Consider the following 26,421-nt stretch of genomic DNA (forward strand, 5'->3'; position numbering starts at 1 on the left):
AGAGTCTGTCATACAGAGTGAAGTAAGTCAGAAAGAGAAAAACAAATACTGTATGCTAACACATATATATGGAATCTAAAAAAAATGGTTCTGAAGAACATAGGGGCAGGACAGGAATAAAGATGCAGACATAGAGAATGGACCTGAGGACACGGGGAGGGGGAAGGGTAAGCTGGGACGAAGTGAGAGAGTGGCATGGACATACATACACTACCAAATGTAAAATAGATTGCTAGTAGGAAGCAGCCACATAGCACAGGGAGATCAGCATGTTTCTTCATTTAACTGTCAGGAAATCTACTGCCTGCCATAAGATAAAGGAGATGGATACATGTTGACTCTTCATCATCTCTCAGCTTGGTCCAATAGAGCAGATATTCTTCACAATTTACAGTTGTGACTCTTTCTTTGCTTTTAGTGGTTTGTAAGGAAGGTATGCGATTAAAAATGTCTGTAGCAGCATCTCTAATTAGAAGAACTGTCTACCTATGAAGCTGATATCGAGTTTCATCTTCCCTTGAATTTTCTTCAAGAAATCAACCACAACCTCATCTCTCTTTTTTTATGGCCCTTTCATGGTGCTTACTATTTATCTTTGCAAAATATCTCAGATTATATCTTAAATCAGTCCTTAATTTTCCATATGTATAAAAATTAGAACTTAATCTCCATGAATGAAGGGACCACATCAGTCTGACTTACCTATTTTTCCCCCACTACCTAGCATAGTGTCTGAAAGATAATAGGTGTTCCATAAGAATTTTGAATGAAATGACGAATTAACTCATAAATGTAGTGTAACTGACTTCCAAACAAGACTATATTTTTTTGAGGGCAACTAATGCATATCAAGATAAATAACTTTGAAAAATGTTTAAAAGGACTATAAAATAATATATATAATGTATATGGCAAAGCACAGAGTAAACATGCCCTTAATGCCTTCAGAATGGAATTGAACTAAAGAATTAATTAATTATGATTTAATTTAATTAATAAATATAACAAAATAAATTAAATTAAATATAGACATACATTTGGATGTTTACTTATATAGATTACACATTTCTAAACGTTAGGGTAAAATTTAAAAGTAGACATCAAAAAGTCGAATAAATGACAAGACAAAGGCAAGAAAACTGTGTTAGAGGTAAAATGGAGGAGGAAAGACAATTGTGTGGCTAATAATGTTTGCAAAGTAGTTTTTGTTTGCTTTTTTAGTTTGTTTCTGCAAAAGAAAAATGAGTTTTAGAGTGTTTAAAGAATATTACTAAAGGAAGTTTTAATGATGCCTTATAATGCCAATGTTGCATTTATGCATGATTCAAAATATGATTTTGAGCTTCAGAACGTAAAGGTTTAGTTTTCAGTGGTTTAAATATTTAGTTTTCTTACAGTTCAGGCAGACATTCTGAGAGCAATTTAAAAGCATGACATTAAAACAGTTTTGAAAAAAAATTTTTCTTCTATTTAGGAAGGCACATTTGGTATTTCAAGATTTGAAGGGCAAATAACTTGAGATTTCCAAGTTTAGTTTTTTATAGTGCAACCATATGCAAAACTCAGTCTTTGTGTGTAATAGGATAAAATTTTGGCAAATGCCTAAAGTTATTTTAACATATTAAGGAAAAATAAAGACAATAGTAAATCACCAGTAAACTCAACTAACTATGCTAATGGCTTAAAAGCCTATGAAGTTCAAAATTTAAAACTCTAAATATTACAGTAATCTATGCTAACCTGTCATTATAATCTTAGAACCTAGATAACAGGATAATTCTAGTTTTACATTTACAGAAATACTATAAATCACAAATATCAAACATTTCAGTAAACAGAATGACATTTTAACCCAGTTCCTATGTAAATTCATGACAGTACAACATATGTAATATTTAAGCAAAAACAATGACATATTTCCTTCACCTCGTAATATGGTATTTTTAAATAGAAAGGAAAGGCTTTGTTTGAATCGTGACATAAATGATCAATAAGTGTTTTATCATAAATATTTTTCATTAGTAATGTTTCTACATAAATATATAACTTGATAATCATCATTGACTTCCTAATTACTAAAATCTGCAAAAAATTCAAGGATTCCCTTCTTTGTTATATATTAAATTGAATCTTAAAAACAATGATTTAGTGCTTCCCTGGTGGCACAGTGGTTAAGAATCTGCCTGCCAATGCAGGGGACACGGGTTCGAGCCCTGGTCCAAGAAGATCCCACATGCCACAGAGCAACTAAGCCTGTGCGCCACAACTACTGAGCCCGTGCGCCACAACTACTGAAGCCCGCGCACCTACAGCCCGTGCTCCGCAACAAGAGAAAACACTGTAATGAGAAGCGTGTGCACTGCAATGAAGAGTAGCCTCCACTCGCCACAACTAGAGAAAGCCCGCACGCAGCAACGAAGACCCAATGCAGCCAAAAATAAATAAAAGAAAAGAAAGGAAGGAAGGAAGGAAGGAAGACAGAAAATGCATGGTATTAAAAAAAAATTAAAAAAACAAAACAAAAAACAATGATTTAAGGGTAATTGCCCTAAAAATGATTCTTTTAAATCTTTTAAAAATGATTCATTTAATGATTCTTTTAATGAAAGCTGCTATCTCATATAAAGCTTTAGTTCGGATCAATAGATGCTTAAAGAATATCTAAGGTATATATATGGGTACAGTTTCAGAAGATATTTACCAGTGATTATGCATCAGAAGGGAAGATAAATGTTAATACAGGTATGGCTTAATTAACAATTTAATGCACACGTAGTTTGTCATAACTGGACTTGTCAGGGAGGGCATATTTCCCCCTCTACCCCAGTCTTGTGGCTGGACTAATAATAACACTGACACAAGACTGATTAACAGGAGAAAAAAACCCAAATTTTAATTTATGCTCATGGAGCACTCTTAGAAATAGGACCTAAGAAGTGGCCAAGCAGGGAGCCACTGTACTTTTTGGACAAAGAAACGATAAATTTGTAAGAAATTGACAAGACAAAGAAACTTAGGTTTTGGTTGTTTAATTGGTGAAAAATCTAAACAGAGTTTGGGATTGGGGTAGTGAATTAAAGAAGTAACAAGGTTTGTTTTCAGAGGCTTCTCAGCCTCAAATTTCCTGTCTCTGGCAATAGGATATCCTTCTATCTCCAGATGCAGGGAGGGCACCTTTCACATGAGAGATTTATTTCGTGCTTTCAGGAGGACAGAGGAGGGTCATAGTTTCCTTCATCAGCTGCTTCTCAAGCAGCTTCAATTCAAAATAATCAAGATGCCACTGTGGCATAGTTTGGGGAAGCCACCCTAAACCCCAGCACACCTATGATGGAAATTAAAGTAGATGTGAGATATAACTTGTATTGGAGGAATTTCAAAGGTAGGGAAAACAATTACATAATTTATAATTTAAGATTTTCCTTAAGCTTGTGGTTAAAGACAAATTTTCATGTTTTCAATTGTGTTAAGATTTTCTCTATGAGTTTAAAATGAGTATAGGGTTAACTCAGTTCTCTGCAGTGAAATGAATAATATGGGAATTTCTAATTTAATTGTGACCATTCCAATACATTTCCATTTACTTTTGAAAACTGATTTGTTTTCATAAAACATCATATATCTCTTCATGTGATTCCTGGAATTATTCTCAGACCCTAACTTCTTTTTTAATTTTTTTAACATCTTTATTGGAGAATAATTGCTTTACAGTGGTGTGTTAGTTGCTGCTGTATAACAAAGTGAATCAGCTATACTTATACATATATCCCCATATCCCCTCCCTCTTGCGTCTCCCTCCCACCCTCCCTATCCCACCCCTCTAGGTGGTCACAAAGCACCGAACTGATCTCCCTGTGCTATGCGGCTGCTTCCCACTAGCTATCTAGTTTACATTTGGTAGTGTATATACGTCCATGACATTCTCTCACTTTGTCCCAGCTTACCCTTCCCCCTCCCTGTGTCCTCAAGTCCATTACTATGTCTGCGTCAGACCCTAACTTCTTAATGACTCCTGCCTTTCTTGTGCATAGCTGCTATTCTTATTGCTCCTTTATGCTGACATAGTTGAATAAAAATTATCATGGTGATAGGACTGGTTCTCTGTGCCTTAAGTAAATATTGAAAAAGGCCACACAGCACAAAAGGAAGGACATGCTAAAAACTTACAAGTGGTACAAAGACAGATATGAGGACACATGGAATTCTATGAAGTAACTAGCTAGAATGGTCTAATATTTTTGAACAGTAATAAAATTATTTGTGGTAACAAGAGATTTGCCAAGATAGCAAAATGTTGTATGAAAGCCATATATTTAGTCAAAATATTTTTTAACATTATAAAGTTAGAAATATTTAAAAAATGGAGAAAGAAAAGTTTATGATATAACTATTCCCAGTCAATATTCTTGTCTTAGAAGAAATCCTTCATTTAATGGAAGGTGAAAAAAACTACTGATAGCTTTAATTAAATAAAATTAATGCTGATTCAACTGCTATTTATGTTGTATATGCATATTCAAATAACTTTTTATTACTCTGCCCTATTTTTAGCATTCATTTCAGGTATAGAAAGCCTAACATTTCAACATACGAATTTTCATTCAAACACATTGATATTTTTAGCAATATCCATGGAGTCTACATGATGAGAAAAACTTGTGGTGATATTATATTGAGGTGAGTTTTTCCTTTTAAAACTTTGTTTTCTTTTTTTGGCTCTTTTGGTTTTTCAGTATCTAAATTATTTTTGAATAGAGACCAAAGCAGACCTGCTTCATGCTAAATTTCAAACTATACTGAACTGAGTAATTGTGTGTATGTGTATACAATTAATATATTAATATGATATAATATTATATTAATACTATGTATACTTTTTTCTTTTTATCAGATAGAAAATGTCTGAGTTTTGAGAGAATCTGGTAGACAGTATTAATTTTGTTTCTAGAACTTTAATTTGTCTAATAATTAGCTACTTATGAAGACTTGGAAAGACAAAACACTTAGCGGCAGAGAGCATAGAGGGAGACAGAGCTGCTGTGTTTGTACCCTGGCTCTACCACATACTATCTGATATGACCTTCAGCCAATTAGTAAAATTCTGTCTCATTGTTCTGATCTATAATAAAAGTTCATATACAATGGATTATTATAAGGATTAAGTAAAGTAATACTTGTAAAGTGTTATTACTGAACATTCTAAGTGCTGAATACTTATTAGTTATTATTAAATCTCCACTGTCAGTTTTCCTGGCTCCCTGACCATACAACCTGGCTTGCAGAAGTATCTCATATAGGTAGTGGATTTTTTAAAAATTAAATTTCAGTGCCTTTTGGCTGTCTATATATTCTCTCTTGCACCAATCCCCATCATTCCCTATTGTCTTATAATAGTCTATTGCACATACCAGTGTAAACGTATCAGTATTCGCAACCTGTCCCCCAAGGCATTTAAGTTCAGAACCTTTGAATAAAGAGGTATATGTATCTGTTCTTGGGGACTTCCCTAGAAGTCCAGCGGTTAAGACGCTGCGCTTCCAATGCAGGGGGCGCGGGTTCGATCCCTGGTCAGGGAACTAAGATCCCACATGCCGTGTGGCCAAAAAAAAAGGTATATGTATCTGTTCTTAACTGTCTTCACTGGTTTATAAGAGATTCTTTGTACCTTACTGTCATCAAATCACTGGATCTGTTCTGCCTAGTGAAGCTGAATTATGTTTTCTATCTATCTGGTCTAATGAAACTTGAACCCAGAATACTCCAAAGACCGATATTTTTGAACTGTGAACTCAAGAATCTCCATGAATATTACTTCTGTTTTCTCTCAAAATGTACATCAAATTGTAGGATAGGATTATCAACAGTATGGTCGAGTAATATAGTGACTGGCATCCTCTCAACTTCCTGAGCATGGATATGAAAAGCAAATCACTGCAGGGGGAAGGCACTTGTTGACCACTGCACTCTACACTGGTGATGTAGTAGTGTCTTACTCTAGATAGTGTCATTCTAGTGCACCTTGTGTATGGAAACGTCTTGCTTCTAAATTCAGATTAACGTTCTCATAGTGGCAAACCCTTTCCTTTGAGAAGGAGATGCCTGTTTTTCAAAGGAAAAGTATTAATTGGTCTACAGTAAAAGTAAGCTTTAAAAAGTTTGTATTTGAATATTATCTACTGAATCAGAAAATGAAGATAATGAACAAATTGTAACCTATGAAATTATGTGAAAAACAAATTTGGGTTAGAAAGCAGTTAATATTAACATTAAGCACACAATACATGTATATCATGAAAATACTAAAATAATAATGGTTTAAAAACAGAGTCCAGAATAATATCCAGCCATTAAAAGTGACACTGCAGCTGTTTCTGCTTCCTGATATTACAGGATCATGCTATTTGGATCAACCTTTTAGCCAAAAACAAGAAAAATGCTAGAAAAAAAATAAACACAAAATATACTAACAAAACTTGTCCTAAAAATCACTAAAGTGCTGCAAATATAGTGGGGGAACTTTAAGAATAAATTCTTGGGCTAAGACTGAATGTAGAGTGCTAAGCAGAATTTCACAGCAACTCTATTTTCATTGAGAGGTGTTTTTTTTAAAAATAATAATACTGCACACTTGGGCTTCAGATTAATAGCCTTCATTTATGAGGGAGGGCAGAAATTTAGCTTTATGGTCTGTGCGAGGTGAGAAGTCTTATTGAGACACCTTCCCCACCTCAAGCTGGGATCTCAAAGTCCACATATTCAGAGCAATGACACACTTTAGAGATGGTATCTGTGCTGAGTAGAATAGAGAAGAAAAATGAAAAGGAAAAAAATCATAAAAGTTGTTTTTATAGATGGGTCTTTGTGTACATTTACACCCTGGATACCATAGTCTGGATGGAGCAAGGAACCTCAAGTTGGGAACTACATTTGAGATGTTTCCAATCATAAGTGCCCACAGGTGCCAGACAGATGCAAACACAAGCCTCTTTGGAAGAGGGAACAGCATCATAGGAATCTGAAAACACACAATTATTTTTCAAGGATAATGACTACCACACACTGATAGATAACTAGGCACACAAGGAAATAAGGTGATTGATTTAAGACCTGTACAAACAACAGACAGCAGCAGAGCCACAGAGACCCCAGATAATATAATGAATATAAAAATCTTAGAAGACTACATTTATTGTTTTTAAAAATACATAACTTTGAAAGTATCTTCAAATAACACAAAATAGATATAGACATAGGCTCAAAAACGAACTCAGTCAAACTTTCAGACACAAAAATATTCAATAATAAAAATTAAACATTTGATAGGTATTTTAGTAATAGCCTAGGTGCAGTGTCTTCTTAGTTCCTTCAGGCTGCTATAACAAAAATACCATAAACCAGGTGACTGAAAAGCAACAAACATTCATTTCTCACAGTTCTAGAGGCTAGGAAGTCTAAGACCAAGGTATTGGCAGATTCAGTTTCTGGTGAAGGGTCACTTCTTGGTTCGTAGATGGCCCCTTTTCATTGTGTACATCACATGGTAGAGGGGACAGGCTAGCTCTCTGGGGTCTCTTTTATAAAGGCACTGATCCCAATCATGAGGGCTTCACCCTCAAGCATACAGCAAAAGAGAAAATTAGTAAACTATTCTATCAAACAGAAGAGATTATTCAGAATTCAGCACAGAGAGACAAAGGGAAAATGCCAAAGGGAGGATAAGAGACATGCGAAATTGTAACATGTTTCATTGGAGTTCAACAGGGAGGGAAAATAATAAGATAGAAATAACATTTGAAAGATAAAAGTGATAATTTTTTAGAATTTATGAAAGACAATACTTCATGAAACCAAGGGACTTAATGAATTTTCAGTGAGATAAATACAAAGAAAGCCACATCTACATATATCATAGTGAAAGTGCAGGAAACCAAAGACAAAGAAAAATCTTAAAAATAGTCAGAGGAAAAAGACAATGGAATAAGATGAAAGAGAATCATTATTTTCAATGTAATTAAAGAATTATATACCCAGCAAAAATAACTTTCAAGTATGAGAGGAAAAAAGACACGTTCAGATAAAGAAACAAAAAATTGAGTTTTTCACCTGCAGAACATCTCTAAAGGTACTAAGTAATTTCCTTTAGACAGAAAAAAGTAACTCCAGATGAAACGTGTGAGATGTAAGAAGAAATGATAATCAAAAAAGTAGTAAGTATGTGGGTAAATGTAAAAGACCATGTACTATATAAAAAAGAAATAATAATGTCTACTGAGGTTAAATAATAACATTAGAATTAAAGGGGTAGACAGGATTAACAGGTAAGTCAGGAGGGGGTCTAAATGGAGTCCAAATGATCTAACTACTTTATTACATAAGGAAGAAAAATGAAGGTTTTGATGCATTTTAGATTTTGATAAGTATCAATATTATAATTTCTAAAGCAATCACAAAATTAGAAGCCAACATTTAACTTTCAAACTTGCAAAGGGAAAAAAATGGGATAATAAAAGGTATTAATTCAATCCAAAAGGTGGCCAAAAATGGAACCTATATATATATATATATATATATATATATATATAGGCAGATAGATAGGAATATATATGGGAAGTGTGAGACAAATAGGAAGCACAAAATAGAATGGTAAATTTAAACTCTCGAATATATGAAATTATATTAAAGGAACTAAAGGGATTAAGTTCTTCAGCTAAAAGACAAAAATCATTAAGACAGGAAAAATCTCCACATCCAACTATATGCAACTTACAAGACACATATAGAAAATCTAAGAAAACAGAAAGGTTGATACTTAAAGAATGGAAAAAAATATATTTAAAAAATAGAAACAAAAGATTCTGATGAAGCTAAACAGCCTTTACAGCAAAAATTGTTTTTAGAGATAGAAAATCAGTTTACATTGATAAAATATTTAGTTCATCTAGAAGAGATAATAATATATATTTTTATGTACGTTATAACATAGGTTGTGAAACTATGCAGAAAAGCTAAGAGCTGATAACCCTAAAAGTCAGGATAATGATTATTGCGAGGGAGAGGGTATGATCAGAAAGAGGCTATAGGAATGCTGGTGATGTTTTATGTTTTAATCTGAGCAGTAGTCACACATGTTAACATATAACTATTAGTGAAAATGGTATATATTCAGGTTTTACACTTTTTTTGCACGTATGGAAATTGTTGAGTTATTGAATTAAGCAGGCTGCATAATAGTATATATACAGTCTTATCGTTTTGTTTCATATATTGACATATTTATCTCTCTATAGATATAGTCAAAGAATAAACATGAAATTTTTATCAACAATTATCTCTGGATGACGGTTTTAGATTTTGTTTATCTTTCAATGTTTTCCTAAAAATGCATTGTTTTTGTAATAATGGAAACAAATGAATTAGAAAAAAACAAAAACAAAAACAAAAACCTACTACCCAGGAATAGAAAACAGGGTTTCTAGCAAGAAGAGAGTTAGTAGAAGGATGTGTGTCAACCTCAAAACTGGAAAATGAATAGCTTTGTGGAAAGTGAGACATAGATAGTCAATGAGAAGGAAATACTTGGAAAGCGGCAATGCTGAAAAGGACTTCGGGGGGGAGTGTGGACAGCAAATTAGGTAGAAGCTTGCAGTAAAATGTGCCAAGAACAAGCACCAATGCTATTTTCAGCTGCAAAAGCACAGGCACCACGGCACAAAACAAGGACAGGCAGCCTCTTTTTATATATATTTGGAAAATCTGACTGTAAGGCAACAATTTTATATCAAACTACTTTTAGCTTAAACTAGGTACAAGGAAGAAAATAGCCACCATGACCTAAAAATGATTATAGTGATATGGAATTTTCCAATGAGATAACTTCTCATTCTTGCTTTGCAGGAGGTATAGCCTCTATTAATGCGAGCCCTAAGCTTTACCAAGGGTGATGGTAAAAACATGTGTGTTTAAAACTTTTTCTGTAGGATCTTTCTCAAAAACGGCATATCATAATAGCCATGAAAAGTACAAAAACAAGTCTGCATAGGAAGCTTGCATGCCCTCAAGACTTCAGCTTACTGGAGAAAGCAAAGTTCTGACACAAGAATGGCTTCTAAAAAGAGATACACTGCCCACTGTCCAAGGGACATTGTGAACTTAAGATGTCCAAAATGGCAGGCAGAACATGACTGCAGATGTCCAGATGTCAACTGGTAATCAAATTCAGGTAGGGAAGGCAGACTGCTCCTTAGGTCCATGGGTGACCAGGAGCTGGGTTGGTAGAGAGTAGGACTCAGTGCCCTTAGAGAAGGTTGGTTGGCTAGTGTTAAGCAGAGAATTAAGGTAGGCAGATGGACTTGAGGGCAGAATGTCAGATCCAAAAGATACTGGGATGCTGTATATCTTGCAAGAGATTGAAAGGCTTGGTAGGACATATAGAAATCCTTCAAATGGTATAAATAAAAAGACCTTAATTGAAAGACTACTTACAGAGATATGAGCAGAGCCAATGGGAAAAAAAACAACAACAAGGGACGTTGAGGTACCCAGAGACTATCAAGAGCAGGAAGCTGTTACCACTTTTAAGTCTAACAGAATAAAGGGAGGAAACAGTATGATCAGGGTCCAGTAAGAGCTATAGATACAGAGGAGTGGCTGCCTGTCAGAGACTGGAGTTATTGCCAGAGAAATAATGCCAAAGCAGGGAGGGAGGGAGCAGGGAAGAAAGACCTTGACCTCTTTCTCCTTCTGTCCTACTATCTCCTGGTGATGCCTCTTGGTGGCCAAATGCAACCCAAAGCCAGAGGGAAAGGGAGCCTGGGTGATGCGTCCATAGGAATCAGCCTTCCAGAGCAAAGATCAGGGAAGAGAAAGGTAGAGAAGAAAATCTGTTGGTGATGATGGAGAGTGCAAACAGAGAGTTACAGGCACAAGTGCTTTTCAAGGAACCCAAGGTGAAGGCCAATTATGCATAGTGGGCTAAAATGGCAGAATGGTCAGTCCGAAAATAATTTTCAAATACTTCCTAATTGCGCCAGGCCCACTACTAGTTGCTAAGGATACAAAACAGTAAGTCGATCCTTTCTAATGAAAGCTCTGCAGCCTAACATGGAAGTAAATATAGGCATGTAAACAAGGATAAGCCAAAAGGAAAACCAGTTGTTCTTGGTTGTTCTTTAGAAGTCATTAAAAATTTCCATAGAGCAAGAGGCATTTAAGCTTTGAAAATCAGAACCAAGCAGAGACAGAAAGGAATCTCTAGGAAAAGGAATATCATGAGACATGAAACAGCCTTCTATGTTTGGCCACATAGCAATTTGGTTTTGGTCTGAGCAAAGAATGTGAAGAAAATTGGAATTAGAGGCTGCATAGAGATGAAGCCCACAGGCCTCTTTTGACAGACATGTCTCCCTCGGCCAGACTGCTACAGACACACAGCAGAGCCGACCTGAGTGAGGAGATGGTGTGTTGATAACCTTGTCTGCATAGGGTGGGGAATACAGGAACTCACATAACCTGCTACTGCTTTAGGGTTCTCATCTTTCAGGATAAGGTTCAGAAGAATGAGCAGAAAGGGCAAAGGGATAAACAGACTGGAATAAATAATAAACCAAAAAGAAAGATCACGGGGGAATAGAAAGGAGGAACCACAAACACTTGGAAATCATAGAAAGATGGTCCCTCTCTGAGGATTAAACTCATCTCATCAATAAATAATCAAAGGAGAAAGAATGTCTCCTACTCCCAACAGAAACACTCTTTACTTACTTTGTTTACTACATAGTGATATTGAGTCATCTTAGAGAGAAAGCTTATCAGTGGTGGTGGCCAACACAGAATGAATGGTAAGGTCTAGCAATGTGAGCATCTGTATTGGGTACACAGAACTTCTCAAGGGAGAATGACACTGAATCTGGGAGGCACGGGTGGGCATTTTGGCATCATTCTTTGTGGGAAACAAGGAAATCCATCAGACATTACTGTGGGTTTGTTTGTTTGTTTGTTTTAAATTTATTTATTTTATTTATTTTTGGCTGCCTCAGGTCTTCATTGCTGTGTGCGGGTGTTCTCTAGTTGCGGCGAGCGCGGGCTACTCTTCATTGTGGTGCGTGGGCTTCTCATTGCGGTGGCTTCTCTTGTTGCGGAGCACGGGCTCTAGGTGTGCGGGCTCAGTCGTTGCAGCACACGGGCTCAGTAGTTGTGGTGCACGGGCTTAGTTGCTTCCGCAGCATGTGGGATCTTCCCGGACCAGGGCTCGAACCCGTGTCCCCTGCATTGGCAGGCGGATTCTTAACCACAGTGCCACCAGGGAAGTCCTAAAAAGTTAGACTTGATGGGACTCGGCGGTCTTTGTGAGACGGGAGGGGGCACCCATCACCGGCACCACCAGCGCTTCCCGCCCCACCCCGCCGGTCTGTCTGCCTGCTTTAGGGATCATGTGCTGCCTCACTGTGTTTTAATTTATGCTCATCACATAGCCCTCTGAGTCTTTTTTGTATATCTTGAGAAAGGGAAGCTTAGCTAGCGTAAACCACTTTTTGAAAAGGTTACCAGAACAGAGATTCTGGCTAACATATTACCCTTGTCAACCTAGTTAACGGGATTCTGTCACTGAGAATCTAGTTTTGTCACTGTGTTTTTATAGTACAACTTTTTGACCTGTAAGACAGCCATTCTAACCCTAGAATATAGTAAAATTACAATTAATTCTACCCTTTGGAGCCTCTTGGAAGTCTTACTTAGTTCTCATGACAGAGATACAACCTCATTGCCTCCATCCTTTTGGATTTCCTGCATCTTAAAAATAGGTTAACTTGTCTGCAAGAGAGAAAGTTAAGGTCTTAAGTAGACATCCCGCCTCTAGAAATACTTCAACAAAAAGACTACAGGCTGTCTGTGGATATAACAGTTGATCAAAGCACAGCCACCCAGACTGTAAGATACACTTAGTTCATCTCAAGTTTAGTTTCTACCTTCCATTTTATTATGAAAGAGGCACTACAGCATGGTAGAAGACGGGCAGTTTTCAAACTTTTTTTTCTTAATTCACAGGAATTTTTCCTCAAACTAAATATCTATGGAGACTTGTCATGTAAAAATGTCAGAACAAAGTTTCTTTTCAGAAGCAGGAAGGAGTAGCCGGGACTTCTGGGGGCTTAATTCTTTCTGAGGCCCACTGCACCCCCAGCACATCCCAAGGACTCCCCAGGACTGAGTTTGAGAACTACTAACAGAGTCAAGGAACCTGGGAGGAAAAATCAAGTAATACAGGTTCTGACCTTGGCTCCTCTCCAGGCTTGAGAATAGTTCTCATGAACTATTTTCATGAACTAAATATTTCCTCATTTAATGGAAACAGCTGCCCTACTTTCCTCTGGGCGAATAGGAATCCATTTGCATGATCAAATGGCCAATGGGATACTTTTAAGGTACATGATGCACCAAACAAAAGATACAACATTTAGACTATACTCTCATGTTTGGAAATTCAAAATCTCCTCATTACATAATCACTTTCAATGGCTTTGTTTAAAAGCCATGGTTCTAACGTTTTTCAAAGAACATGTTCAATTTCAAACACAGATTTTTATCCATTTCTAAAAAAATCTCCTTCATGTCTCCTGTGAGCTAGTGAAATTACAAGTCATTCATTCAAGAAATAATTATTGAGCACTTCTTATTAGCAAAACATTGTACCAACACAGTAAACTATATTATAAAGTTGCCCTGACCCTTGACTTTGACAGAGGAAAGGAAGAGGAAGGTGACTGAATTGTAGAGTGAATCTAGCAACTTGCTGTTAATTATTATAAGTCCTTATTATATGCATCACAGTTTCACCCCAAAATCTACAACTTAGGTGCCTTTTACTGGTTTCTCTTTGTGTGTGTGTGTGTGTGTGTGTGTGTGTGTGTGTGTGTGTGTGTGTGTGTGCGCGCGATTTTGATTGGTTTTCATTCAATGAAATGAGCCATCTAATCTGTTTCTCCCCAAATCCACCACTTTATTTTTTTTTTTTTTTGCTAAAATGTAGTTTAACCTACTCTTATATCCAGTCCTTTCTGATAAAATTATCTCCTTTTCCTTCATTATTTGGTTTATATCATTGACTGTTATGGTTATACTCTGTTTTTTATTATCTCAAACACTATTAGTAAATATTCTTAACTAATACTTTGCTGATTTACATTATTAAGTATGATATTTAGTTTAGGATGTTCCACTTAAAATTGAAACAATCACTGGAAATATCACTGGCCAGGACATATTCTTCTTCCATTTAGGCCAAGTCAGTGTGAGAAGCAGTAGGAAAAGTAGCAGCATCTTCTTTATATTAAATTCAAACTCAGGTTATAACTTCTCTAAGGGTACAGAGTGATATCTGTAAGCCAAGGCTTGAATAATAGAGTTTTGCCTTGGTCTGGATGAAGGCATTCCTCTCTCATTACAAAGAAAATCAGTCACGATGACACACAGATATGTGATGCATTCAAAAACCACCGTGTTCCAGGAAGGCAGGTGAAAATCAGTGTACAAGGATTCTTCAATTCTTGGAAGCCCAAGGCTGGCCTCTTGGACCCTCAAACCAATGCAGGATTAATCTAATTTTTCTCTGCTAATTTTCAATGACTGGGTATGAAAATACTGGCTTGGAAACGAATTGAATCTTGGAAATAAGTCTCTAGTTTGTAAATGATCTTTATCTGGCTGAGACTTTGCTTTTCCTCAGAAAAGCGATGGCATAGCCTTAATGCATTTTCACCCTTCAAGTTTCAGGAGTTTGAATTGCAGTTTTTACCTGGATGCAGCACTGCAGAAAATCCTGATCTGGTTGGCAACTGCAGCTCTTCTGCATCAGGAATATTTTTTTCTTGAACATTCTCATATATGACAGTCAAGTCAACTTCAATTAATGAGGATAGTTAGGGTTGCTTGTGATACATGCATATTTGAGGAAGGCTTAGATGTCCACACTGGAGAATTGGTAGAAGCTGACATAGGAACAGTTCTACCATATACCGGATAAATTGATGTCTCTCTCCTTTCCCTGTCTGCTTAAATATTCAAGCCTAATTCCCTATCTGATTTAAGAAGTAAAAAAGCAAGGACATAACATATTAGAAAGCATAAGGCTTAATTACAAATCTTTCCATTTTAAAAGTCTAAACTAGCACATCACCTACCCTTGAGATAAACACAATCACCAAAATGGGCCCATATGCTTTTCACCCTGAGTAAAACTTTGTTATATAAATACTCTTCCTCATTTCTAAACTCCAGCTACCATGGGAGGAAGCTCATTAGCAGAAAAACATGCAACGGATGGAGGTGGATTCCAAAGAAAATAAGAATCTTAAGGAGTCAGGATATAATTATTCGTAATGTTGGACAGTGCTTCACAATAAAAACTACATACTGTTCAATGCTACCTCAAATGCTTGGCATAAAATTCAGCTTCTTACTTGTTAGGCCAAGATCTGTTCCCTTCCCACCTCCTTCAAAAGGTCTACAAAAACCAGTTAGTGAGACAACATCTTAACTTGTTAAAACCTTCTCTTCCGGGAGGTCCATTTCAGAGCTACAAAAGGAACAGAGATCAATATAAAGAAATAAAAACTGAAGAATAACATATAAAAAATAAGGACATTAAGATATCTAAGCTAAAAACAACCAAAAGTTAAGCCTTCTCTTGCAAAAGTCAACATTTGTAAAATGCATGCTATGGGCACTTCGGACTAGACACTTGAAAAGATGACAAGTAGACCCAGCTGCAGCTCCCAACGAGCCAAAAATCTAGATAACATATAGCCTAAATGTCAGATGAATGATTCACTGATTAAGGAGTAAAGGTGGAAAGATGTTAAGGACCAATCAGTCTGACTTCCTCATCTTATGAAAGAGAAAACATGGGAGGCCCAAGGAGAAGTCACCTGAATGGACAGGGACTTGATTGGACTCCAGGTCTTCTGACTCCAAGCCTCTAAACAGAGAGGTATTTTCACATCATTGACCAACATTTTCCCAAAGGAGATGATTATTTATCACCAAGAGCAGGGTGGCTGCAACTGACATGGCTAAAAAATAGCTCCAATAAGAGAGCTTCTAGCAATAGGGTTATTTGGGGCAGGCTTTTGATAGGTTTAATGACCCCGAGTAAAACAGGTCCTGTGGCAAAACTAACTTATTGAGAAACATTTCAAAACCCTTAAGATAATCATTAAAAAATTTTAGCCAACCATCAAACCTTAGAGGGCTCATTATGTGCCAAACACTGTGCTGGTCAAAGTCGAGGAAAATAAAAGTGCCCAAGAAGTAATACCTTATGTCCCTGGCAATACCTTCCCCTTTGTAAATCCAGATTCTGTCTCCAGCAGAACCAAGAGGAGAAGCTACCCATGCTTCTGATGAGTTCTCCCAGTTCCCTCCCTATTAATAAATCCTTACCTATCACCGTGTCTCCTTAAGACATTAGTCCAAAGAAGTTTCTAGACAGTGTGTTTTCTAAAAATTTTGATTGTGACCTGCATTAGGCAATATATCTTACATCATGTCTATTATACACATGTATATTAAACTGAAACAAAAGTACGATGCGGTAATACTTTACTATGTGCAACACCTTTTCATATTTCCTATCCTTTTCTACTCTCTTTTCTTCCCCATAAGTGAAATATAAACATGGATCATGATACGTTAAATTAAATGACTCTCTAATAGATTATAACCCATTTGAGAAACGCTAACAGACCATTCATTCATTAATTCCACATATATTTGTTGAGTGCCAACCCAAGGCCAGTCTGAAGTATTTGGAAAACAGCAGTGAATGGAAAAATAAAAATTTACATTCTTTGGGGGCTTACGTTCTATGGCGGGGAAAATAAGTCAAAAAGTAAAGTACACTGTATGTTAGATAATGATGAGCTCTAAGGAGAAAACTGAATCAGAGAGGGAAGAAGGGAGTACTGGTGAAGCACTTGTGGTTTTTGATAGGGTGGCCAGGAAAGTCCCCATTGAGAAGGTGACATTTGTATAAAGACCTGCAGGAGGTAAGGAAACATCTGAGGAAGAGCCTTCCAGGTGTACAGGAGAGACAGACAGGTTGAACCTGAGGTCAGAAGGTTAGCAGATGCCAGATTTGTTGGGCCTTGGAGATCATGGAATATCTATGTCTGTTAAATTGGGTCCTTTGAACATCTAACGTCTTTAATCTAACATTTGTCTTCCATCCCCAAATGATCAAATCATAGCCATTGTCATCAGTAATAATCTCGTCTCAAAACCTTTACAGCAAGCATCTCTGGAATCCACCTCTATCTTTGCAGCTCACTCACATTAAGACTGTGTGGTGATTGCACTTCCCAAAGGTGACCACAACAGTAGCTCCCATTCTACGTGCTCTTCTGCAATGTGACTCTGCCACTCTTTCAGTTCTCTGCCACTGTCTTAAGAAGTGGAGTTCCATTGCCCTCCTCTGGGATCTGGGCTGGCCTTAGTGACTGGTACTCAGATGGTAGAATAGGGCTGATGTGATGCTATGGGACTTCTATGTCTAAGCCAGCCCTGAACTTTTGTCCTTCTCTTGTGCAAAACATTTTCTTGGAGCCCTGAACCACCATATAAGAAGTCTGACTACCCTGGGAACACCATGCTGGAGAGGCCAAATTTAGATGCTATGCTCAACAGTCCCAGCTGAGATTCTCCTTCAGAAGTCCCAGACTTGGTACCAGCCATGTGGGCGAAGAAGCCATGTTGAAAATTGTTGTTATAGACCCAACTATGCCAGACCTCAGATATTCAAGTCACCCTCAGCTGAGGCTCTAGAAATTCTAGAGGTGGGAGGAACTCACCTCACTGTGCCATTTCCAAAATACTGACCCACAGAATCCACAAGCATAATCTAATGGTTGTTGCTTTACACTACCCAGTTTTGTGGTGTTTATTATACAGAAACAGATAACCAGAACAGACTCCAACCTAAGACAATTCTCTGACCCCACAAAGAATATAATATTTTGACCTTATCAGTGTTTTACCACACTGATGAGGCAAAATAAATCCTCGTTACCTTTATTGTTTGGCTTAGTTTATGTGGAAGAGACAGCTGATGCTCATAAAATAATCCATTTGCTCTCCTACATTTTCTATCCTCCCTCACAGTTAGCTTATGGCCATATGTCTAGTTCTGGCCAAGTGCATGTGATGAGAAGTAACTAAATCACTTTGGGTACAAGGTAGTTATAAGTAGTGTGATTTCTCGAATTATTCCCTCATTTGTGTACATGCCGGGGAGCACAAACTCTGAGAAGGCAACATGTTGTAAGACAGAGGCATCCTAAATCCCTGAATCTCTGCTGGAAAAGAGTTTCCAAAGAGAGCTTCCCGACCCAGACCAAACTGTGATATGAGCAAGAAGTCAATCTTTGTTCTCTTAAACTAAATGGATTTAAGGCATTATTTGTTACTGCAACATGGTCTAGCTGATCCTAACTATTACAACGTTCGTGATCTGTCATTACAGTCACTCTTTTGCATACACTATAAACCCTCTTTTTTTTTTTCTGGAAATTTCTTTCCGATTACATTCATCTCAATACCTACTCAACTCCTCCCCCAAGCAGCTATATATGGCTGGAGGGGGGACCGACTCAGCAACCACGCTAACTGATTTCTTTTTTTAAATTCACGCACGTAAACGTCAAGGAGGCCCTTGTGCTTCCTAGCTATTCACCTAAATTTTCTTCTTTATTCTCCAATTTTCTGAAGTGACTCTTTAAGAATTCCTTCACTTTCCTCAAATTAACGCCTCCTTCCCCAAACTTATTCTCAGCTGATGACTTGCTTCCTATTTTACGGACAAAGTTGAAGCCATAGAAGAGAATTTCCACGTGGTTCCACCCCCACATGTACCAATCTATCTGGATCTGTCCATATTTTCTGCCTTCCCTTTTCTTAACTGTAGATGAGAGCCGTCTAGGCTCTTATATAAAGCCAATGATTCTAGCTGTGCTCTGAATCCCGTCCTATCTCTCTCTCCTGCTCAATGACATTGCTTCTGCAATCTCTTCTCTCTGCTTTACTATGAAGCTTTCTCTACTGCACGTCGTCCCCAACTGCATAAATCATTATTTCCCTTTAGTGCAAAAATTCCTTGGAAGAATTAGCTTTACTCACTGTCTTCACTTCCTATGCTCCAAGCTCTACTGAACCTCTTTAAATTACCTCAGCTCTCCTCTAAAGCAGCTCTTGCCAAAGTCATTCATGACCTTCAAATTCCTAAATCAAACGACCAATTCTCAGTTCTCACCGGACACAATTTCTTAGCAGCTATTGGAACAATTGATCTCTTGCTCCTTCATGAAACACCTTCTTGACTTGGCTGCTGGGACACTATTCTCTCTTGGTTCTCCTGCTATCTCACTTGATAGCCTAATCCTTCTTAGTGTCATTTTCTGAATCATTTTCATCTGCCCAATCGTAAGCGTTGGAATACTCCTGGGCTCAGATTTTAGATGACTTCTATTTTCCATCAATATTTATCTTTCCAGTTGATCTTATCAGATTCCATGGCTTTCATTATTAGATATGTCAAGATGAATCCAAAATTTATATTTTCAGCTCCAACTTAATAGATTTTTACTTCTGAACCTGATCTGTATACTGTCTTATATCGCCAATTCCGCATTTTCCCACTTGGATACTTAATAGGCACCTAACTGAGCACACGGAAAACGAAACTCTTGTATTTCCCCCACAACTTATTCCTCCCACGATCTCCCTAGGACAGTAAATGGCAACTGCTTTCGATTAGTTATTCAGTCCTCAAAGCTCGGGGTCATCCGTGACTCCTCTTTCTCTTACATACCATATCCACTCCTTCAGCAAATCCTGTGAATTCTATTTTCCAGTATGTATCCTGAGTCTAATTCCTTTTTACCACTGTCACTGCTCCCATGCTATTTCAAACCACCATTATAACCCATGAAGATTTTGCAATAACCTCTCACCTATGTATGAGTTATAACCTATAACCATTCTTGCTCCATTGAGACTCATTTCCATAAAACGTAAGTCAGATCACACTCTCATCTCAAAATGCTTCAGATAGCTTACCATCTTAAGTATTAAGTTCTCTGTGCCCTATGTGACCTGGCTCTATGCTACTTGCATAATACCCAGACCGGTGCCCACTCTGCTCCAGCCACATTCCCTTTCTTGCTCTTCCTTAACTTCACCAAGTAAGGTCCATCTCAAGGCTTTTGCATGCATAGTTCTCTTTGTCAAAGACACTCTTTTCTCAGTCAGTGCATGGCTCCTTCTTCAGTTTATTTAGCTCTCTGTTTCAATTTCACTTGTTTAGAAAGGCTTTTCTCTGACCACCTATGCTCTTTATCTCTTATCCTGTTTTATGATTATACTTTATATCACTTATCAATAATATAACACAGTTTATATTTATTTGTTTATTGTCCAACACTTTCCTTTAGCAGGCTTAGAATGTAAGATCCACGTGGGCAACAACTTGATCAGTTCTGTTCAATACTTTTTACTCCAGAACATGGTAGGTGCTCAATAAACATTTGAATAAACTAATAAGTAAATGAATATGGAGCTCAGTTTTTGGATGATGAATGAGAAGGTCTCCTATCTGGAAACCCTGGGTTCACCTGAAAAAAACGAGTCATCTGCACATGTCCAGTGGCATCAAGCTGACTAAAGTAAGACTCCTGGCATATAAAACAAACTCAGGATGGACAGCAAAAATAATAGTGAACCAAGGCTCCTAATGTCCCTGGCAACTATCCACGGAAGATCAGCAAGATACAGCAGGAGCCAGCTTGGCATCAGTGTGAGATATTAGCCCATATTTCTCCTTCCAGAAAGAGGAAACACATCCACATAAAGCAAATGAGGTGAAAAAAAGGCTGACAATGAGTTATAAATTAAATTAGTGGCATTCTCGTTGCTTTATGCTTGTACAGAGAAAGGACATTAAGCTGGAGCTAAAAGGGGTCATTTTAAGCATTTTTAAAGAAATTATTATAAGTCTGGATTTCTCTCTCTGAAATCTTTTCTAGAGAGAATACACATGCTTATAATTATTTTCTTTTCTAAGCCTAAATATTGAACATACAATTCAACAAACACACATTTACTTATAGGGACACCAGCCAAAATATAAAAATTGGTGCAGGCTTTAAAAATGAAGGATATGGAAGTACAGAATACATGCCTCTGAAATGACATTGGGGATATTAACTAGATGAATGGTCAGAAAAAAGAACAAGCAGATGCAGTATTAAAGAAAGATAGCTGGTCAAAAATAGAATGGTTGAAGAGTAGAACACCTAAGCGACATACCCAGCTTCAGGGATAAGTTCTAATGAGGATGAATGGCTTGAATCTTGGAGCATAACGAAGTGAATATTCACTACCTTAAAGAAATCTTTGTAGGAAAATAGGAATAGAAATAGAGGTTTATAAAAAGAGTTGGGCTTCTTTTCCTTATACCCAACTAACACTGGATTATGCAGTTTTGACACAATGTAAACTAATTCATCAAAGGACTACTTTTAAACAATGCTGTGTATAATACCAGAAGGCATGTATCTGCCAAACTCAGCTCTCAATCTCAATCTCTCTCTCTCTCTCTCTCTCTCTCTCTCTCTCTCTCTCTCTCACACACACACACACACACACACACAGAGTCAATAAAGGAGAATGGAGGTTAGAAGTTTGAAGATAATACAAACCGTCAAGGTTTTTACAAAAGAATGATCAAATTCTAACTTCAGTTGAAGAATGAAATGAATAATGTAGAAACTTCAAAATTTAAGATTGAAGAGTCCAAATCCTTCATTTAATAGATGAAAAACTGGGGTTTCCCTGGTGGTGCAGTGGTTAAGAATCTGCCTGCCAATGCAGGGGACATGGGTTCGATCCCTGGCCGGGGAAGATCCCACATGCCGCAGAGCAACTAAGCCCGTGCGCCACAACTACTGAGCCTGAGTCTGCGTACCACAACTGCTGGAGCCCGCGTGCCTAGAGCCTGTGCTCTGCAACAAGAGAAGCCATGACAATGAGAAGCCTGCACACCGCAACGAAGAGTAGCCCCAGCTTGCCGCAACTAGAGAAAGCCCGTGCACAAGCGATGAAGACTCAACACAGCCAAAAATAAAAACAAACAAATAAATAAATTTTAAAAAATAGATGAAGAACTGGGACAAAGGGACTATACCTAACTTGCCCAACAAAACATACAAAGTTAGTGGAAAAGCTGGGGTGGAAACCCAGATGTCCTAGCTCTGTGGCATATTCCTTTCATTTCACTAGTTCTCCATCTTGGTATCTTTACCATTATGATCATTTTACAAACAAAACAAAACACAACAAAACCAACTCCCCCTTGATGGAGCAAATATCTTAAATAAGTATATATTTATACGTCTACTGTTGTTATGTTTTCAGAACATAGCAGGAAAGTTCTTCTAAGATTATTTTAAGAACTTGAATTGCAGGAATACTGAAAAGTAACCATTTACTAGGCTTCTGGAGTCTGCACCGACCCTGTCCAGGGCTGATTTGTGATTATAAAGATGACTGAGAGAGGTGAAAATGTGAAAAGTGTGTGTTTTAGGGTTTGGACATTTACCGCACTGTGGCTTTCAGTGTTCTTATTATTTCTTTCTTTCTTTTTTTTTTTTTTTTTTTGTACGCGGGCCTCTCACTGTTGTGGCCTCTCCCATTGCGGAGCACAGGCTCCGGATGCACAGGCTCAGTGGCCATGGCTCACGGGCCCAGCCGCTCCGTGGCATGTGGGATCTTCCAGGACCAGGGCACGAACCCGTGTCCCCCGCATCGGCAGGCGGATTCTCAACCACTGAGCCACCAGGGAAGCCCTTTATTATTTCTTTAAGGAATGAAAATGCCACTGATTTTGTATCTGAGCCTAGAATACAATTCAGCAGCACTGGAGACAATTTTTCTCCTTATTTGTATGAAATATGTAATTCTACACACTACAGAATTTTCCTGATAAATCTTTCCACTACCTAATTAGATTGCCACCAGTTTTAGAAAAAGCCCTCTTGGCTCTAAGGTGCCTAATTTGTCCATCTTGAATGATCCATGTTTCATTTGTGAATCATGCTGCATGATTCATATGAATCTTATATTATTAAGTTAAGAGACTGAGCCCACAAAACATAACAAGTATAAGTGGTTCAAATCTAGACCTATCCTTGTCACTGGTGAAAAAAAATTTTCATATATTTCTTTAGGAAATAGAAAAACTTTTTGTTAACAAGATGAACACCCATTTAAACATGATACGCAGAATGCAAGAAAGACTTTCAATTTCTTGAAGCCAAGGGCTGTTTCTTATTCATCACTGAATCCACTGCACTTAACACACCAGGTTAACGACTAAAACTCGATGATACTTATTGAGTGTCTACCCTGTCATATTACCTTTAGGTATATTCTATTACGTTCGGAAAACAATTCTTTGACTTATTTTTTATCCTCATTAATATTATCCAATCATTATCCTCATTTTATTTTTTTAAGTGATAATAAGCATAGCTGCTTTTATTATTATTATTACCATTGTTATTATTATTTAGTTTTAAGTAGAAATATTGCTGTACCATAGAGGCCAAATTGGAACTGGCTTTTCATTTCTCCTCATTTTATACAAGAGGAAACTGAGACTTACCGAGATGAGCTAACAGGGCCACGGTGAAGATGGGTTTCCAGATAAATCCACTTTGCAACGTTGTTCTCGAAAACGTTTGTTTAGATCAAAATGAAAAGGGCCCAGATCACCTGTAAGACTTTAACCGCATGCCTACATCTTTTTTACTTAATAATAAAGCTATAATTTAGGGCTGATACTAACCTGGGGAGGGAAAAGCAATTATTTTACAGCTGAAGACTCTCCTGTGCATGTCAGTTCACCATCTAGAGGCCATTTTCACAGTTTATCCTTTGCTGCATGTATGGAATTGTACCACATCTGACAGAACTCTTCAGCGGTAGCACAAATAATCACCGTCATCATCTCTATTCTGATAAGTTCCATCAATCTTGTTGGTGAACCATCACTCACTTTTCTTCCCAGACTTGATCTTCTCTTTTGCAAGAAACACACGCATGCGCGTGCGTGCGTGCGCGCGCGCGCACACACACACACTCACATACCATTTTCTAGACCGTTTATGTATGTCTAGGAAAAATGTACAAGAAAGGATAATCTTGACTGAAGATACTCATGAATTGTTTTCAACAGACACCAAAAAAGTTAGAGGCCACATCTTTAAGTGGCTGCAGAAAAATTTTAAATAGAGGTGGGGAAATGGAGTATATTCTCTGCAAAAACTTTGAAATGAATTAATAAACAAAGTCCAATGAAGAAGGTCTTTGAAATTAGAACCTATCGGTGGCTCTCAGAATTTTCATCCCATGATATCCACTCTTCATCACCATCAGTTTGAGGATGAAACACTAATATGAACCACAAAAATCTGTGTGAAACAGGTTTTGGATCTCCTTAACTTTGTACCCCATGATCTTTAACCTATAATTTTTGAAGAAGCTGAGTAGAGATTTACAATAGTTTGTACCTGAAAAACACTGGACAGCATTAAAGTTCCCTGGCATAAACGAGGTGCCTTGGTCAGCCTAAAATTTACTGGAAAAGGCCTAATCAGGTAAAACAGACACCACCCCAGGTAAAATTTCACAACATCACACAGACATACCAATGCAAAATTAAAACAGATTTCCACCTGAGAATTCAAGAAATGTACTACCTTGCCCCAAACCGGTAAGAAGCCGAAAACCACAAGGATGGATAGTTACCCATGGCAAAGAACGGGATTCCCAGCAGGGTGGAGTTGTACTTTCCGTCGGTGATGAAGAAGATCCCAGCTGCGGTGACGACGGAGATGCACACGGTGAGCACCCCCAGGAGGCCCAGGAAGGGCTTGCTACGCAAGCAGTCCTTCATGGAGCTGGAGAGGGTGGCTGTGGTCAGGATCAGCATGAGGCTCACGAGGACCTGGCTTCTGGCCAGGATGCTGGTCTTATGAAAGTCTCTCCAGAGGCTAAAGGATGCTAAGGAGTAGAGCTGGAGGTCCTGGTGCTCCTCCTGGAGCTTCCGCATAAGCTTACAGAACTCATTCTCCCACTTCTCCCCTATGAGGTCTTGGGTGGCAGAGCCATAGGTCTGGAGGTAGTAGGTGATTTGAATGGCTCTGGCTGACTTGACCCGCTGGTCCTTGCTGTTTGGCACTTCCACTACCCCGCCCAGTTGGTGTCCAATAAAACTGTTCCTCCCATCCTTGAAAACAGAAAAAGGGGAGGCTGAAGTTACCAGAGGGATGCACATTGCAGAGAACAGAGTCTTACTCTAAGTGAAGGGGCACAAAAGGCAGAGGTAGACTCCAGCGACTGTGGAACTGATGTGGGTGGAGTGGCATGTTAGGATTTTATACTCAACCTTTTGGAGCTCCGTGGGATACCATGCAAAATGATCGGAATTGAAAAGGATGCAAAGGGTGTTGTGAAGTTATACAAGACTCGCCACATGCATAGGAAAATGTACATACGTATTATTTCGATCTCATCCATACCCTCATTCTCACCATTTCCTTCTGTAACAAACTATTATAACTCCTTTATGCAGGATCAAGTATAATCATTCAGTTTCAGCCAAAAGTGAAGCATGGCATGAGTTAACAACTTTTCAAAAATTAAAATAATAATGTGTTTAATAAATACACGCTAAACTTTCTAGGGTTAACACACACACACACTTACACTAATACACACACACCTACACTAACACACACACACACACACAAACATCCATTGTTCTTTGTACTCTGGGGGTACAGCTGTGTATTGCAGAACAAGTAGAAGAAAATACTGGGTTTTTTTTTTTACAAATAATTTAATAGTGTTGAAATGTTTTCTAAATATAATGTGAGCACCTGTTCACTCACTACAACATTCCCTTTGAACACCTGCTCCAGTTGTAGGTTGACCAGAAAGCACAGTGGACAAACCCCCCCCAAATGAGACTAAGATTTCAGGTGGGGTTGTCAAAAGTCATCTCAATTTCAGGATTTCACATGAAGTAGAGCGGACAAGATCATAAGAGTGGGGTTTATAAGAGGGGCGATCACTCTTCTTTAAGGAAGACGAAAGGCGGACACTGAGTCGCTTAAACAGATTCAGAGCAGTAATGCTCAACTAGTGTTGTGCCTTAACACTCAGCAAGAAATCCCTGACAGCCATCACCAAATTTGAATCAATTTGGATATATTTGTTTTGCCACATCTGTCATGTTCTCCAATGGCAATTTTTATCAGATGCGATATTGAACCCAGTGGCAGGTTGCAGGATGGAGTCTGGTTCTGAAAA

General features: G+C 37.9%; 1 protein-coding gene across 1 annotated transcript in view; it reads right to left on the reverse strand.

Annotated features, from left to right (window-relative positions):
• PTCHD4 (patched domain containing 4) overlaps nt 1–26,421 on the reverse strand; it is a 194,353-nt gene that overhangs the window by 118,419 nt on the left and 49,513 nt on the right. Inside the window, exon 2 of the mRNA XM_007127389.2 lies at nt 24,856–25,336. Within this exon, the coding sequence (XP_007127451.1) occupies nt 24,856–25,336 (481 nt within the window). The remainder of the gene's footprint in view (nt 1–24,855; nt 25,337–26,421) is intronic.

Source organism: Physeter macrocephalus, chromosome 18 (assembly GCF_002837175.3).
Source record: "Physeter macrocephalus isolate SW-GA chromosome 18, ASM283717v5, whole genome shotgun sequence".
NCBI lineage: Eukaryota > Metazoa > Chordata > Mammalia > Artiodactyla > Physeteridae > Physeter > Physeter macrocephalus.